Genomic DNA, 16,855 nt, shown 5'->3' on the forward strand with positions numbered 1-16,855 from the left:
CCTGCTTCTCCTTTATTCTTTTTTATTATCCTCACTTGAGGATATGCCTATTAATTTTAGAGAGGCGGGGAGAGAGAGAGAGAAACATTGCTGTGAGAGAGAAGCATTGATTGGTTACGTCCTGTTGTGCCTTGACTGGCGATCGAACCTGCAACCTAGGTATGTGTCCTGACCAGGAATCGAACCTGAAACCTTTTGGCGTGTGAGATGACACTCCAACCAACTGAGCCGCCTGGGTTGGGCTCCTTAATTCTTTCATGGTATCTGGTTTGTTGCAATATTATTGGTTCAAATATATGAATAGGGCCCTTTTGGCAGATTATTATAACTGTGGAGGATAGTGTATGGTATCATTTATTTTTTTTATAGTTCTGATAGAATAATTAGTGTTTTGTAGTATATTTGTTAGATATAAGGAATCAATTATAGTTTGACAAGTAGCATGGTTAGTAATATGAAAAAAATAGTAATTTCATTGTCATAATAAAATGACCTTTATTTTTTTGTCCTGACCAGTGTAGCTCAGTGGGTTGGGTGTCATCTGGCAAACTGAAAGCCGCAGGTGTGATTCCCAGTCGGGGCACATGCCTGGGTTGCAGGCCAGGTCCCTGGATGGGGACTTCTGAGAGGCAACCAACTGATGTTTCTCTCCCTCCCTTCCCCCTCTCTAAAAATAAATACATAATTTTAAAAAATGTTTATTTTTGAGTTCAATATTTTGTAAAACTAGAGTTCTTTTTTCTTCAGTGATGATTTATATTGATGTTTCAGTTCTTCAAATTTTGTATCTTCCTAACATTTTATTGTTAATATTAAATAATCTTGAGTCGATACTTTAAAAAAATGGAATCATCAACACCAGATTAGTTCTTTTAGTTAATTTGAGGACTTTTTAGTTTTTAGTTCGATGAATTTTATTTTAAGAGTTTATTTGGAGGACCTGAGGGATATGGTTTTAAAATTTTGGTTTTTAGAACAGAAAGAAATAGGCTGTAACTTTCCCTTATTTTTCTGGTGGAGAGAAGGTTTTTTTTTCCCCCCCAACAGGAAAATGCAATTCCACTAAGATTCTTGGGTCACAGATCAGAGGCTTGGATCAGCAAAAAGAAATGAACTTTTGGAAGAATTCTGGTCCAATATTGCCGGCCAGTTTAAACTACAATGTAGGCAGTGGCAGGCTGCCTCCTCTCTCCCTATAAGGAAGGGCAACACAGCAGTAATATTTACCAGAGAACAGAAGGAGGGCTGTGTTTGTGGGTGGGCTGGGGGCATAGCTCCCCAGTAAAATGTTACTTTGTCTGGTACTATGAGCCCTTTCTCAGTTCTCTTGGAAAAACTTGAAGGGAAAAGCACAGGAGAGTGAAGTTGTGCTGAAAGAGAATCAGCTTTGTTTGCGAAATCTATTCGGCGGTAGTCGGCTCTGATTTCTCCCTGTAATGAGGGCGCACAGCTGTGAAGAAGGGCGAAAACACTTACATTTTTACCGTGGAGAGCACTTTATGGTTATGTTTTGTTGCATGTTACACTTTCTAATTGTGTTTTTCTTGGTTTGCAATCCCGGGACACAAGCGGTGGATGTAGGGGTAGGTAGATGTGGAGCATACCTACTCTGAGTGAAAGGAAGTGATTGGAAATTTTTTTAAGAGGAATTTTTTTTAAGATTTTTATTTATTTATTCTTAGGGAAGGGAGGGAGAAAGAGAGAGAAACATCAATGTGCGGTTCCGGGGGGCCATGGCCTGCAACCCAGGCATGTGCCCTGACTGGGAATTGAACCTGCGACGCTTTGGTTCATAGCCTGCGCTCAATCCACTGAGCTACGCCAGCCAGGGTGGAAATTTTTTTAAATGGTAAAATAAACAACAGATCAATTCCAGAACAAGTGACACTTGGCTGCATGTTGTACTTTCTTATATAATTTTGATTGTCTTGATGTCCCAAGTTTCTCAACTGGATATCATGAACATTGTTTTGAATAAATTTAAACTTGTGATGTGTAATGATTAGTTGATAAATTTTATCCAACTATCCAGATTTTTGTAATGAAAAGGGTTGTGCATAGTACTTAACAGACACTTTTCTGTCTTCCTCACTTGTCTCCAAACCCTCTCTACATTAATTAAAAAATCCTTCCTGCTGCTTTCTCTTGCTGGCCTCAAGGTGACGTGTACCTGCGCTGAAGGTCAATACCAGACAGGCTGTGCGGTTTGAACCACTCTGGGAACCTCTGAAACTCGGGCAGGAGGGATGCTAACCCCTCCCTGCCAAGCAGCACCTTCTTAAGAACTGATAGTAAAATCATTCCAGGGAGTCAAAGAAGTTCGAGATTTGCAGGACCACATGTGTGAGAAATAACATTGGTAGGACATCCGTAAGGTGGTTTTATGTGGTGTGGTCAGCAAACACACAGTGTTAGAAGTGAACAAATGTTCACACTGAACTATTTCCAGTATAAAGAAGAAATAAAAGGTATTCACCTGTGTTCAGGAAAAATCAGTTGACCAGTGTTGCCTATTTTGCTCTTCATTTTAAATTTCTTCACAAGAGCATTTCTTTAACAAAGGTGTCCTTGTAAAAATGACATCTGCCGATTGTAATGAGTATTTAAAAAATTAGACCTGTACAAAGGTTAAAATATCGTGCCTATTGTCACCGCCTTAGATTGGATCAGCGTTAACGTGCTGGCGATGTCCCCTCCAAGGCTACCAGGAGGCACCTTTTAAAAATAAAAATCCCAGGGCTGCATCTCTAAGCCCACGTGTGTGTTGCATCACATCTCCTGGGGTTGGTGACCAGGAACTTTCGTCCCTCACTTCTTTCCTTTGTGTTTTTGAATTGCTTAAGTTGTGCTTAAATATACCTGTGCTATAAAGGGAGGAGCAGAGTAAACACTGAACAAAATCCAAGACTTTTTCAAGGCCCCTTCGCTCCTGCTCTCTCCTCCGTGATCGGGGTAACACTGTCAGTGGCACACTCTGGCCGGCACTGTAGGTGTGTTCACATGTGTACATGTTGATATGCATAATATATTTACAGTGTAAAAGACCAAATGGGCACATGGTTTGCACATGTAAACTGTCTTGTGAATTGCCTTTTCACTTAATGATATGATGATGACGTTGTTCCATATTGAAGAAGATACAAGGTATAAGAAACATTGTATATAGGTTAATGACACTTCAATCCCCTCAAAGCAGGCACCTTGGGACTTCACACAGTTCTTAAAATCCCCATCAGCTGCCCCATCGTATTTTCCTGAATCTCATCTAGAGTCTGTAATCTATTCCCTTTCAAAGGTTATTTGAGTTTTGGGAAAGTCCAGAAGTCTCAGGGCACCAAATCTGGGCTGTAGGGGGGCTGAGTCACCTGGGTGATTTGATGTTTCACCAAAAAACTGCATAAGACGTGATGCATGAGTGGGTGCATTGTCATGACGAAGCTGCCAATCACCAGTTGCCCGTAGCTGTGGCCTTCTGAATCATTTGAATAGTTTCCACGGAGGAATGTTCGAGCTTAATGCAAAAGCTGATGCAGATTTGTTGCTCTACTCAGTCATTTTGAATGCCACGGCCACGCAGTACATGTGCTTACTCAGTGGCATCTACCAGCCCCACTGACTACTACAGTGAAGTCATCACTGTTTGCACATGCACATTCCAGTCCACTCTCCTTGGCTGCCAGGTTACATTGATGTCGTACTAACCGTTCTGGTTATATTAACAGTGGTTGGACTTTTTTTGGACAGACCTCATATCATTTGGGGCTGTATTGTTCTGTTATTTTAATTTTGTTATCTTACATTTATTTTGTAAGAAATAAATGAATATATTCTTATTGTAGAACATTTAGCTATACAAATACAGCAAAAGTCCCTCTTTAATTCCATGCCAGAGGTAACTTCTTTTACCACTACGATGTACACTCAGTCCTTCCTGTTTTTAAAATATACACACACGCGTACCACATATATAGGTACCTACCTCTTTATGTTGTATTCCATAGTATAGATTAACCATTGCTTTTGGTGAGCACCCACATTGTTTTCATTATCTGACAATTATAAACCAGTTAAATGTTCCTGCATATGAATCTCTGTGTAGCTGTTCAAATGCTCTTTAGTGTCAGAAGGAAAATTGTTGGGTTGATGGGGATGTGCATTTTTAATTTCAATGAGAACTGCCAGACGTCTTCCAGAAATTCTGTACGACCTTGATCTCTCACTGTTGGTGGTTTACTGTACCTCTAACAATACTGGGTATCATAAATCTTTTTTAAAAATTGTGTTCTCATGGATCTTACTGTATTAATTAATTTTCTCCTTTTATTGCTTTGGATTTTTATTGCCTGTTTTTATTTTGGATTTTTGGCTTGCTTTACTGATTTGCAGGAGGTCTTTTTAAAAAATAAATATCCTCTTCTGTTTTATATGTAGTAAATGTTTTCTCTTCTGGTTTATAATGTAATTCACTACATAAAGTATTTAATTTATAAGTAGTCAAATTACTGTTCTTTATATCTTTTTGAATTTTGTGTGTTGCATAAGAAAAAGGCTTTACCAACTCAAGGCTTATACACATATTTCTGTAGTTAAATATTAGGGAAATTATTAAATTCTATGGTCCCAAAGACAGTTATAGAATTTTATTAACTTTTATTTTATTTTATTTTATTTTTAAAGTATATTTTATTGATTATGCTATTACAGTTGTCCCAATTTTCCCCCTTTATCCTCCCTCCACCCTGTACCCCCCAATTCTCCAGCTTCTCTCCCCTTAGTTCATGTCCATGGGTTGTATATATAAGTTCTTTGAACTCTCTGTTTCTTATACCATTTTGACCTCTCCCTGTCTATTTTATGCCTACCAATTATGCTTCTTCTTCCCTGTACCTTTCCCTCCCCATTCCTCTCCTCTCCCTCCCCACTGAAAACCCTCCATGTGATCTCCATTTCTCTGATTCTGTTCCCATTCTAGTTGTTTGCTTAGTTTTTGTTTTCATTGTTTTTCTTTCTTTTATTTTTTTAGGTTCATTTGTTGATAGTTGTGAGTTTGTTGTCATTTTAGTGTTCATAGTTTTTGATCTTCTTCGGTTTCTTAGATAAGTCCCTTTAACATTTCATATAATATGGGCTTGGTGGTGATGAACTTTTACCTTATCTGGGAAGCACTTTATCTGCCCTTCCATTCTAAATGATATCTTTGCTGGATAGGGTAATCTTGCATGTAGGGCCTTGCCTTTCATGACTTCAAATACTTCTTTCCAGTCCCTTCTTGCCTGTAAGGTTTCTTTTGAGAAATCAGCTGATAGTCTTATGATAGATTTTAAAATGACTGTAGTTTTATAAAAATTTGCTGTTTGACCAAGAGCATTTCTATCCAGGGTAGTCCTCCTCAAAAAAATTTTTTTATGTATTTCCATATCCAGCAGTATTTTATTTAATACTGTATTACAAAACATCAGTGTTGCATAAATTCTTCTTGGTATTTTGATAGTGGTTATACTGAATTTTAAATTAACTTATGGGCAGTTTTACAGTATTGAGTCTTTTTGTCCAGAAATATGTTGTACCTTTGTATTAATTCAGATCTCATATGACCGTTAGTCAAGTACTGTGGTTGTCTGCTTAAAGGCCTTCCACATTTCTGTTGTGTGTTTTTTTCTTCTTGTTTATTCTGTTACACTTGTCCCAATGTTTCCCCCTTTGCCCTCCTCTGCCCAGCCCACCCCCCATTCCCACAGTCCATCCCCACACCATTGTCCATGTCCATAGGTCATTCATACATGTTCTTTGACTAGTCCCTGCCCCTTCTTTCCACCATTCCCTCCTCCCCACCTTCCTCTGGCAGCTGTCAGTCTGTCCCATGTTTCCCTGTCTTTGGTTCTGTTTTGCTTGTTAGTTTATTCTGCTCATTAGATTCCTCTTATGAGTGAGATCATATGGTACTTGTCTTTCATTCTTGAATATTGGGTTCATTGCTGTTGTGATGGGACTTTCTAATTATTGCTCATGTGTATGCAAGCTTTTGATTTTTTATATGTTGATTTTTTTGTTGTAGAACAGTACTAAAATCTGTTAGTTCTAATAGTGTGTCAGTTGATTCCCTTGATGTTCTAGAACATCTCTGCCCAATAGGAATACAAGGTGAGCCATAGATGCCAAACCACATATGTAACTTTAAATTCTCTAGACGTCATATTAAAAAAGTAAAAGAAACAGGTGAAATTTACTTTAACAATACAGTTTAATGCAATATATCCAAAATATTATAATTTTAACGTGCAATCAATATTAAAAAATTAATGACAGGTTTTAACTTTTTTTTGGATTGTCTTTGGAACTGCGTGTGTATTTTAGACTTACAACACAATGCCATCTGGACCACACAGTCCCAGTCCCAGGACCACTCAGGGCAGCTGGCAGCTTCTGTGTTGGACAGTGCACAGATTATTTTTGGGGGGAGGGTTTTTTTTGGTCTTTTTTTTCTTTCCTTAGTATCTCTTGCTCGGAGTACAGGTCATACGGCACTGATGTTGGTGATATTAATGGGAATTCTTCCAGTGTTGCCCACTGTGGATTTCTGATTAGGTAGACTGTGGAAAACAAGTGGTTTCTTTGCCTTTTCTAGTTTGTAAGAATTCTTTTTCCTTAAATTAAGACTAGGTTTTAAGTTTAATAAAAAATTGGCATCTCTTGAAAAGACTATACTTTCTTTTTTCCATCTTTTTAAAGTGAAGAGAGATTTATAATTTTTTTAAAAAGGTGAATCATCCTTGCATTTCAGCAGCCAAACCTCCTTGGTTGTGGACATTTACACTTTTAACAAATTTCTACAAAATTTCATCTCCTTCTGTTTGATTTAGGTTATCTAAAAGTCTCTGTTAGTTTTCCTAATCTGTTTTAATCGCAGTGTTTATCCAGTTTCTGGGCGAGGGTTTTTCTGGGCTCGTGCAGGGAGGTGTCTAGGTGTCGGCCACGTGCGTGTACTTTGGAACTGCTGTGTAACAGGAGAATTGTCTGTATTTTGACAGTGTGTTAGACTTAATTGTGAAAAATACTGGACTTGGTTTGTTTTTAGGGTTAGTCCTTTGGTCCATTTTTCATTCTTCTAGGATTTTTTGCCAATTCAGGCTTTTGTCTTTTTGGCCAATTTTGATATTTGTGTTTTCCTAGATATTTTATTATTTTTCCTTAGGTTTTCAGATATGAGTATAAAGTTGCACATGAAATTTTCTTATGACTATGATTTGATATATAATGAAAAATATGAAGAGATCCATTAGAAACTTAATGGTGGTTATCTCTGGGCAGTGGCAGTGGAGTTACAGAAACCGGGAATGATAGTCTTTAAAAACTCCATATCCTTGGGCAATAGGAGAATTTTCAAATACTGGACTTGCTTTACTTTTCAAAAAAAAGAAGTGTTATTTTGAACTTTAAATATGAAAACACATATAACACAGAATATTGTACAGAAATATATTTATGTTGCTAGTCCTGGGACATCTTAACTGTGTGCTTTCTCCTCCAGCTGGGCTCTGGACCGTCTTCACCCTGGGCGGGGTGGGCAGCAAAGCGGCCGCCGCCCCTGCACTTTCTTCCCCCCTGGCCAACCAGAGTCTCCTGCTCCTGCTGGTGCTGGCCAACCTGACAGATGCTGCAGACGCGCCAAACCCCTACAGACAGGCCATTATGTCCTTTAAGAATACGCAAGGTTGGTGCCATTTATATTTTTCTCTCTGAATATTCTTCGGAATGAGGAAAGAGGGTATTTACTCCATATTGTTTATTTCAGTAGTTGTGGAGGTGGCTGTTCAGTGTATTTCCATATTGATTGATGAGAACAACTTAGATTTTCCTGCCTATCTTCTAAGAAAGGTCAGATAAATCTTAGATGAAGGCTGTGCTTCCTTATATCTATTTAAATTTACATTTCTTTCAGAGATAACCAAGCTTAGCATCCATCTATCCTACCTGTTAGGGGTAGGAATTAACCTGAAAAAAAAAAAAACCTCTAAGTGATAGGTGGTTCACAATTTTTCACTCAAAGTCTGTTTCGAGTTTTATAGAACTAGAAATTAGGACAGAACTGAGCAAACTCTTTCTGCAAAGGGGCAGATGGCTTTGCATGGCCACGAGGTCTCTGTCACTGCCTCTTACCTCTGCCGTCGTAGCACAAGGCACAGACAGCACATGAGGGAGGGAGCATGGCTGCTTCCAATACAAGTCTGTTTCTGAAACGGGATGGGCTGCAGCTTGCCAAGCCGTGAGGCAGAACAGAAGTAGACAGTTCTGTGTAGACACAGCACTCTCTTGTCAAAAGGTCATACTCTACATGCAGTATTAATATGCTAGGCTAGATGGTCAACAGGTGTCCCAACACTGACATAATTAAGATGGTAAAAATTACAGCTACTGCGTGGGAGTTTCTAAGGCTTCTGAGGCACTCTGCCCTGTTCCTGTTCAGAGCTGTTCTAGTGTATGTGTCTCACAGACAGTGGGCGAGGGTGCCAGTTGGTGGTGGCTTCGCTGATTCTGGTATTCTTCTTCACGGGGAGCAGGAAGTCTCTAGTCATTTGACAGGTAGAAAGTGAAAGCTCATTTATCAAACAGTACTTTCTATTGCCATGCTGTGCCCTTACTGACAGCGTGGCCTTATGGTTAAGGGAGCGAGTGCTGGAGCCCAGCAGATCTGACTCCGTGTCACACGTCTGTCTGCCACTGCAGGTTGGCGAGGCCTCTCACGGTTTGCTTAATCTCAGTGAGCCTCCGTGGCTTTGTTTGTCAGATGGAGACGATATCACTAATAGTAGTTGTATATGTACCAAGCACCTAAGATTTTAAAATGATTAGCTCAGATTTTGCAACAAAGCAGAGTTCATTGTGTGTGTCTACTGTTGTTACTTTTGCTGCTCTGGGCAAATGTGACTGAGGTGGAACCCCCCTGAGATGGTCATCTTCTCCAAGACTGCGTGGTGCACTGATTCCAGACATTGGCTTTAGAGTTAGACCGACCTGAGTTCATATCCCAGTTTTTATTAATTATCTGTTTTAAAGTTTTTTTATTGTTGCTCAGTTACAGTTGTCCCCATTTTCCCCCCATTGCTTTCCCCTGCCCTGCACACCCCCTGCCTCTTCCACCCAGTTCTTTATATTTTAAACACCAGTCTGTTTGTGAAGCAGGGATCATGATCTCTGCTGCTCACGGGTCTTTATAAGGTTTAAGTGAGCATCTGTCATAGAGCCGACTCCCTGAATCATTGCTGTATTTAAAGAAGCAGTATTATGTAGTGAAAACGATAGTGGCTGATCCTGGAAAAGGTGCATGACCTCCCTGAGCCCCTACTTCACCCTCTGTGAAGCTGCTCAGCAGTGACATGGCCACTGATGGATTTAATGAGGGACGATGCACGTGGTCCTCGGAACGCTGTTGAGACAGTGCGGAGACCTACTCTGAGCACATTTCAGTTATACAGTACAGTGTTGCCGACTCTCACCATGTTTTACATCAGCTCAGTTCTTTTTTTAAGTAAAATTATACACATAAATTGGAATTTTGAATCTGAAATGTAGCAAGTTAGACAAAATTAATGGGAACTGAATTGTATAGCTGAATAGGACTTTCATTATTTATATAAGCACAGTCTAGAAAATAATGATGTAATATGAGAAATGTCCATGTTTTCTGTTTTCCCAGATAACAGCCCTTTCCCCTCGTCAATCCCGCATGCTTTCCAGATTAACTTTAACAGTTTGTACACAGCTCTCTGTGAGCAGCAGACCTCCGACCAAGCGACCCTCCTCCTGTACACTTTGCTCCATCAGAACAGTAATATTAGAACGTACATGCTGGCTCGCACAGACATGGAAAATCTTGTAAGTATCATGCTAAACATTTCATGCTTTTTGTACTTTCAATATTTTGAACAGACTTTCTTTTCCCTAGAGGGAAGGTGTGTTTGCTTGGCTGCCACGACAGTGGTGGCTTAGAAATGGATGGGAGATGTCACCAGACACAGAGGTCCGAGTGTGACTGTGTGGGAGACAAAGCATGGAGACGTGGTGGCATCGCAGAGTGGGAGGGCACAGCAGCGCTGCCAGCGTCCCTGTCCTGTAGGTGGTCTGTGACAGCCACCCACTGCGGGCAGCGAAAGGAATGTCCCCTCTGCACCATAATTTTTACAGGGTGATGGCAGGATTCACGAGATATTTGGTAGCCTCTTTTTTAGTGTTAAACATCATACACTGAGTAATAGGGAATGTTAAAATTCATTTAAAGAGGGTAAAATCCATTTTCCATGTCAAAGTGACAGGAAGGACAAACACAGCGAGAGAGCCTGTCTCCACACCGGCTGTTGTGGAGAACAGTGGCTCCCACAGCAGGACCGGGTGTAACAGTGAACCTCGGATGTGAGTGCAAACTTGTGACAAGGAGGCTGCGCACCGGTGGGTGGGCGTGAGCACAGAGACAAATCTTAACATGATGTGTCCTAAGGGAAATGATAGCAATAAGCAGAACTCGTGTGACATCACCTGTTCTGGAAAGTTCCGTGGTAAGATGTTGGTATGTATGAGGATGCTGAGGGCAGGTGTCTGTATATGATATGCAACAGCGAAAAGTTCAAAGGCTTTGGTTGTGCTTGGGAAGGTCAGGTAGGGTTTCCTTACTTGTTTGGGGATTTTTGTTTTTCAATTTCTTGCATAGATTACTTTGGTAATGTCTTACTGGTGTCTCTTTATCTGTCCTTTTACCTTTCTTCTGTAATAAATGTTTGTCGAAGCTATGATTAGAAAATATGCTATGGATGGAACGCTGACTGGGCTGATCTGATTTTGTCCTTGTTGCCAATTCTTTTATTTTGCAGTCTTTGCTATTAAGAAGGTCATGTTGGACACAGGACAGGGTTCCTGCAAATACTTGGCTGTGTGTAGGTCTCTGCTAGGCCGGAGGCAGGGCTGCCGCTGCTCAGAGTCAGGGGTTGACTGTGAGCCCGGCATGGAGGGAGGTGCTTCCCTCCACCGGGGCCTTCGCTCTGCACACGGGAAGTACTTCCGGTCAGGGGCTGGCTGGTAACCGTGGAGTTAAAGCAAGGGGTGGGCAGTGAGGGTGTAACGGTTTAAGACATTGGTCTCGTAATGAAGTAATAGAAGTAGTAAATTACAATTTGTATTCCCTAGGTTTTACCAATTCTTGAGATCCTGTATCATGTTGAAGAAAGAAATTCACACCACGTGTATATGGCCCTTATAATATTGTTGATCCTTACAGAAGATGACGGCTTCAATAGATCCATTCACGAAGTGGTGAGTTCCCGTTACTTTGATTGGAGTTACACAGTAGGCGTGTCCCTCCATGCAAGACTCACTGTGGCCTCAGCATTTCTTCGTGCTTCTCCTGCTAGCTGCTTCTGCCAGCACTCGACTCAGAAATGGTTTATGAACCATGTATGAAGTGGTGGGTTTTTTTCCTGAATGGCTATTAAGCACTATTAAAAACACTCTTAAAATGGTTTCTTTAGTAATTGACGCAAATGTGTTTGCTGCCACTGGGTTCATTTTTCTTCTCTATTTCATTTCCACTTTTTAGTTGAAGCAGAAATTGTCTAACAGGCTTGCTTCCTGTATACAGAATAAGTGAAAGAATAGGGAACAAAGGGAAGAAAACTAAAAAATCAATTGTTTTATATTTTAAAAGCATAATATAATTTTGCTCCTTAAATTTTAGTCTCGCTAGTGAGTTCCATTCTCAAACTGATTTTATCTTCCTTTTTGGTATTTTCTTTGTGCCAAAGTATATATGGACATAGTGTTAAAACTTATAGAGAAGTAGTAGGTTTTTTTAAATTTTATTTTTCAATTATTATTGACGTATAATATTATATGATTTTCCCGTGTGCAACATAGTGATTAGACACTTAAAAACATTACAAAGCGATCGTCACAATGAGACTGGAGCCCCCAGCACCACACAGTTATTACAGCATTGTCAGCTGTGTTTCCTACGCTGTGCTGCACGTCCAGTCCCTATTTGCATAACTGGCAGTTTGTGTGGACGTACTAGGTGTTAGTGAAAAGTAGCCCACCCCCGTCTCTCCTATTCCTAATTCCAACTTTCGGCCCTGTTCATGTTAATAAACGCTTACACTGTGTTTTTGGATCTTTAAGATTTGGACATTGACTATTCCTAAGGTGGGAGATGTCATTGGCTCTTTTTCCTGCTCAGAGGCGTGTTCTCTCTGGATACCCAGGACACACCCTGCCCCTCCCACCCCCCACGCCACCCCCCAGCTCATAGACTCTCTCTTCCTTCCTCCAACCCCAGTACTTCGGCCAAACTGAGAATCCCCTATAACTCTGTTACAGCATTTTGGGTATTTTCTCAGTCCTCCTTTCTTCTTGACTCCTCTCTCAGTCCCCACTGAAGGCTTTCCTCAAACGCCTGGTGATCCTTGCTCACCTGTTCTTATTTAGGAGTAAGGCACTAAAGTTGATTGGAAGTTCTGTGTGTGGGCAGAACTTACTCACTGTAACTTGCTCTATGTAGTCAATTTCTGTGTAGCCTCTCCTTTCGGGCTGGTCAGTTTCTCAGAGGGGACTCTTCCAGTCTCCTCGATGTGGGGGTAATGAGAGGTGGGGCCAGGGGTTTCACTGTTCATGGGGTGCGAACATTTTCTTCAAGTCTTCAGTGGGGCTTTCCTGTCATCTTACCTTTCTCTGATGTTCCATTCAGACTTTTCTTTGCCTCTGATGTAGCTGACTATCATTTCAACTAAGATTTAAGGAATCTTGACACTATAGAAAGAAGATAAAATATACGGATTTCTCGATTCTTGTATTTAAAGTTCCACCGAAGAGAAAATATTTGTACTGGTTTACTCAAAATTTTTAATGTAGCATTTACTTCTCCTTTGATAAAGAATGAAAAACCAGTATGATTTAAAAAAAACATTTAAAAATTGAAGTATAAAATAGAAAGCGTGCAAATTTCAAAGGTGTGACACAGGAGTTTTTGCATACAGATGCGTATACTTGTGTTACTCCACCCAGATCAAGTCATTGAGCGTTTCTTGCACACGGAAGACTCGCTGTGCCCTTCGCTGGTCCGGACCCTGGCCAGCCGCTTCCCTGCTGCTCGGGCTTCGCTCCGCCACATTAGCTCTCCTTGATTTACAGTGTCTTCCCTTGCACTGGCTTCTTGACTCAACACGGTGTTTTTGAAATATGCCTGTGGTGTTAAGTCATTCGTTTGTTCTTTGTTACAATATGCGACTCCATTGACTGAATATACCACAATGTATTTATCCATTCTCTTGTTGGTGGATTTTGGTTTTTTTTCCAGTTTGGGGCTATTTTTGATAAAGCTGCTGCACACTTTTGAACATGTATTTGAGTGGGCATATGCCCTCATTCTCTTGAGTGTATTCCTAGGAGTAGGGTTGCTTGGTCACAAGATAGGTGTGTGTTTAGCTTTAAGAGATACTAGTTAAACTGAAGCTGTGAATACCCCACCCCTCAGCAGTTTCACTCCAGGTTTATCTAGGAAGACCTGTGCATTTGCACAGAGAGGGTGTGCTCATTACTCATTACGCACAGCGCTGCTCACAACACTGAGAATGTGTACAGCGTGCAGAGTGAGACAGGCAGGGTGCTGACTGCACCCAGAGAGGAAGAAAGGACAAGAGTGGGGTGGACGACACCCTGGGGCTCCACCGGGTCCTCGGGGTTTTATCTGCAGGGACAGCAGCAAAAACACAAAACAAGAAGCAGCCACACAGAAAACTTTTACTAGTCACGAATAAATGGAAATGCTTAAAATTTTACATTTTTTACTTTTCAAGCAATAGACAACTACTGTTTAGAGGGCTTTTGCCACATGGCAGCCTCCAAGTTAAGACTGCAGAAAAGGCTGGGGGTGGGTCATTTGTGGTGGGGGTGTCAGGTGACCTGAGTTGACCTGAGTAGAAATTGACTGTGGAGGCGTGGCGTGCACTTGCGTGGAGCTGAACACACTGCTCCTTTGTCATGCTTGCCTGTTGCCGTGTCCCCGTCTCCTTCCTAGGATCATTGGGAACTCCGGGGGCTGGCAGAATTACTAGACAGTGTCTATTTTTATTGGTCTTTATTGAAGGCCTTAAGGTATAACTATAGTATTCAGAGTTAATTATATTTTTATGGATTATAATTGTGGCTTTTGGGGGGGGGGGTTGTTTATTGTTGTTTGGTAGTCCATAGTTTCCTTCTCCTGAATTCTCTGGCGGTTAGTTTTTGTTGTTGCTATGGTGGCAAGGGAGGGACAGCCAAGCACTTTCCCCCCCAGAATTGGTGCGTGGGTGGTTCGTGCTAAGTCTTTGCACGCTTCAGGCTTTATTTTACCGCATATTCAAGTGGTAGCTTCTCTCGGGGTGGAATTCCGGAGTCGTGATCTCTTCCTTTAAAACCGATGGGCGTTGTTCTCTTGTCCTTCAGGTGCATCGTGCTCAGGATGAGAAGCTGCTTAACGTTAAACTGCTTCTCTCTCTCTCTTTTGGCGAAAACACGTTTCTTCTTTCTGGAAGCCAATAGGATTTTTTCATATGCTGTGAATTCAGAAATTTTACCACAATATACTTTGGTGTTTTCTTCAATATTTTTGCTAAGAATATTGAAAGTTTTTCTTTCTCTTGAAGAGATTTTCTCCTGTTACTATTTTTTTCCTTTTAGTCTGTCACTTTAGTTTAGATATTAGATATCTACTTTTCTCTTATACTTTGTCTTTTTGCTTTTATTGCTATTATCTAAGAGAAATTCTAAATTGAATCTGTCAAATCACAAATTCAGTTTTCCGTAATGCCCATCCTGCTAATTCTCTCTCTCTCTACCATAGTTCTAATTTTTCTCAGCTTTTCTTCATTTTGTGACTCTCCTTACTCCTAGTAGCTTGTGCTGATTTTATGGGTCAAGTATTCTGTCCAGTCTCATCCAATACACTAATTAGAATTAAAATTTTTCCAGATTCCTAAATTATTTGTTTAATTAGGGAGCCTGTTCCACGTGTTCAGTTTCACATTATTTACTTGGTAAACTTTTTACCATGAACACATTAAATGTTAACATAATTAGAAAAAAAGACCATCACGAGTCACCATGGACTCGTCGTAAACGCTCTTCTGCGTTTATTTTATCTTCCTACCCTGCCCTCACTGCCTTTTATATTTTGGCTAAAATCTCTTTGAAAAATCTTATAAATTACATATATACAGGTTAACTTAATTTGTAAATATTTCATTATGTCACTTTAATAAGAATGAACTTAAAAAATACATAACCATTATACCATTATCACATCCAATAAAATAATTTTTTATACTTACTAATACTTAATTCATTTTCTCCAGTTATCCTTAAGGTCATTTTGAGTTGGTTGGTTCAAATCAATCTCCAAAGTCCAGTTACTGTATTTAGTTCCAAAGATGCTTTTTCATCTACGGTCGTTTCTCCCTTTCCCACCTTTTATAGACCATTTACTTGTTGTAGAAACTGGGTTATTTGTTTAGTAGAGTTTTCTCCATTTGGCTTTGGCTTATCATATCCTCCTGTTATTTAACATGTACTTCAACCCTCAGTATTTCATATACATCAGTAATTAGAACAGAGGCTTGACCTGATGTAGCACAGCTCTCTTTTAGATTACTGAATTTTCCTACCTCCCTTGTGGCTTTTTGTTGTCCCTCCACAGTTATCACTGAAAGGGCGGACTCATTTCTTTTGAATGGTGGGGGGACCTCCCTCACAGATGAGAGTGAGTGAGTGAGTGATGGGGGTCTTTGGTGCTCCGCAGAGGGCGTGTCCTCTCCCTGGAGAAGGCAGGAGTCAGCCCGGAAGTCTTTCTTTGTCAGGCGCGGATGGGGAAGTACATGGCACATTGCCTCCCTGGGTCAAGGAGAAAGGGAGTAGCGGTGTCTTAAACAGAAGAAAACATCAGGGAATTCCAGTGCTCAGCTGAGCCTGTCGGTTGTGCTGCATTTTGCCTCCCTTGTGTGGCAGCCCAGACCTGGCTGCTGTGCTGCCCGCTTCTTTGTCTGTCTGTCTCTCTCTCTCCCCCTCTCTCCCCCCTCTCTCTCTGTGTCTCTCTCTCTCTCTCTCTGTGTCTCTCTCTGATACCCCTGTCGCAGGTCTCCAGTGGGGCTGTGCCAGCTCAAGTTAGAAGACAGTTCTGCTTACTGAGGCTTGGGGGGAGCTGCCTGCTCTGAGTAGTCAGAAAGGAACACAGGCACGTCTTGAAGATCGTGGCCATTTGCATTCTTGACCTTTTCCTGAATGCAGCGCGGAGGCTTTTTGTGGTTGTGGGGACAGCTCCGCTTTTCAAGAAGCTCCTTGGTTTTCTTGTATTTGCTTCCAGACTGCTGATTGTCCTGTCACTCCTGTCCTGTGCGCCACACCTCCCTTCTGTCTGCTAGAAGGGAGACTGTCCTCCTCTCTTCAGACCTAGGTTTCTTCTTGTATATTTAAGAAGGAGGGAGCAGTCAGCACATCCACACAGTTCGGCTGTCTTGAACTGAGAGTCTCACAATGCACTTTTGCATGCTGTTTGCCTCATAGCGCGGCCACTCTGTGAAGTCAGAGACGTGAACAACCCTTTTTCCCCAATCAGTCACATTTACTTATCTCCCCCGTTACAGATATTAAAAAATATTACTTGGTATTCAGAGCGGGTGTTAACAGAAATTTCACTGGGGAGTCTCCTGATACTGGTCGTAATAAGAACCATTCAGTACAACATGACAAGGACAAGGGTAAGTATTCCATCGCTACTTTTTTTATCTTTATGCGTACAGAATGATTAAGACTGTAGTTTCAAGCAGTCTCAATATTTAGAGTG

General features: G+C 41.0%; 1 protein-coding gene across 2 annotated transcripts in view; it reads left to right on the top strand.

Moving 5' to 3' along the window:
• The window catches only part of DYM (dymeclin), a 268,561-nt gene that overhangs the window by 105,831 nt on the left and 145,875 nt on the right, over positions 1-16,855 (top strand). For both annotated transcript variants that reach the window (XM_028524939.2, XM_028524938.2), the window contains exons 9-12: positions 7,529-7,711; positions 9,695-9,873; positions 11,176-11,301; positions 16,656-16,769. In XM_028524939.2, coding sequence (XP_028380740.1) covers positions 7,529-7,711; positions 9,695-9,873; positions 11,176-11,301; positions 16,656-16,769 — 602 coding nt within the window. The remainder of the gene's footprint in view (positions 1-7,528; positions 7,712-9,694; positions 9,874-11,175; positions 11,302-16,655; positions 16,770-16,855) is intronic.

Source organism: Phyllostomus discolor, chromosome 9 (assembly GCF_004126475.2).
Source record: "Phyllostomus discolor isolate MPI-MPIP mPhyDis1 chromosome 9, mPhyDis1.pri.v3, whole genome shotgun sequence".
NCBI lineage: Eukaryota > Metazoa > Chordata > Mammalia > Chiroptera > Phyllostomidae > Phyllostomus > Phyllostomus discolor.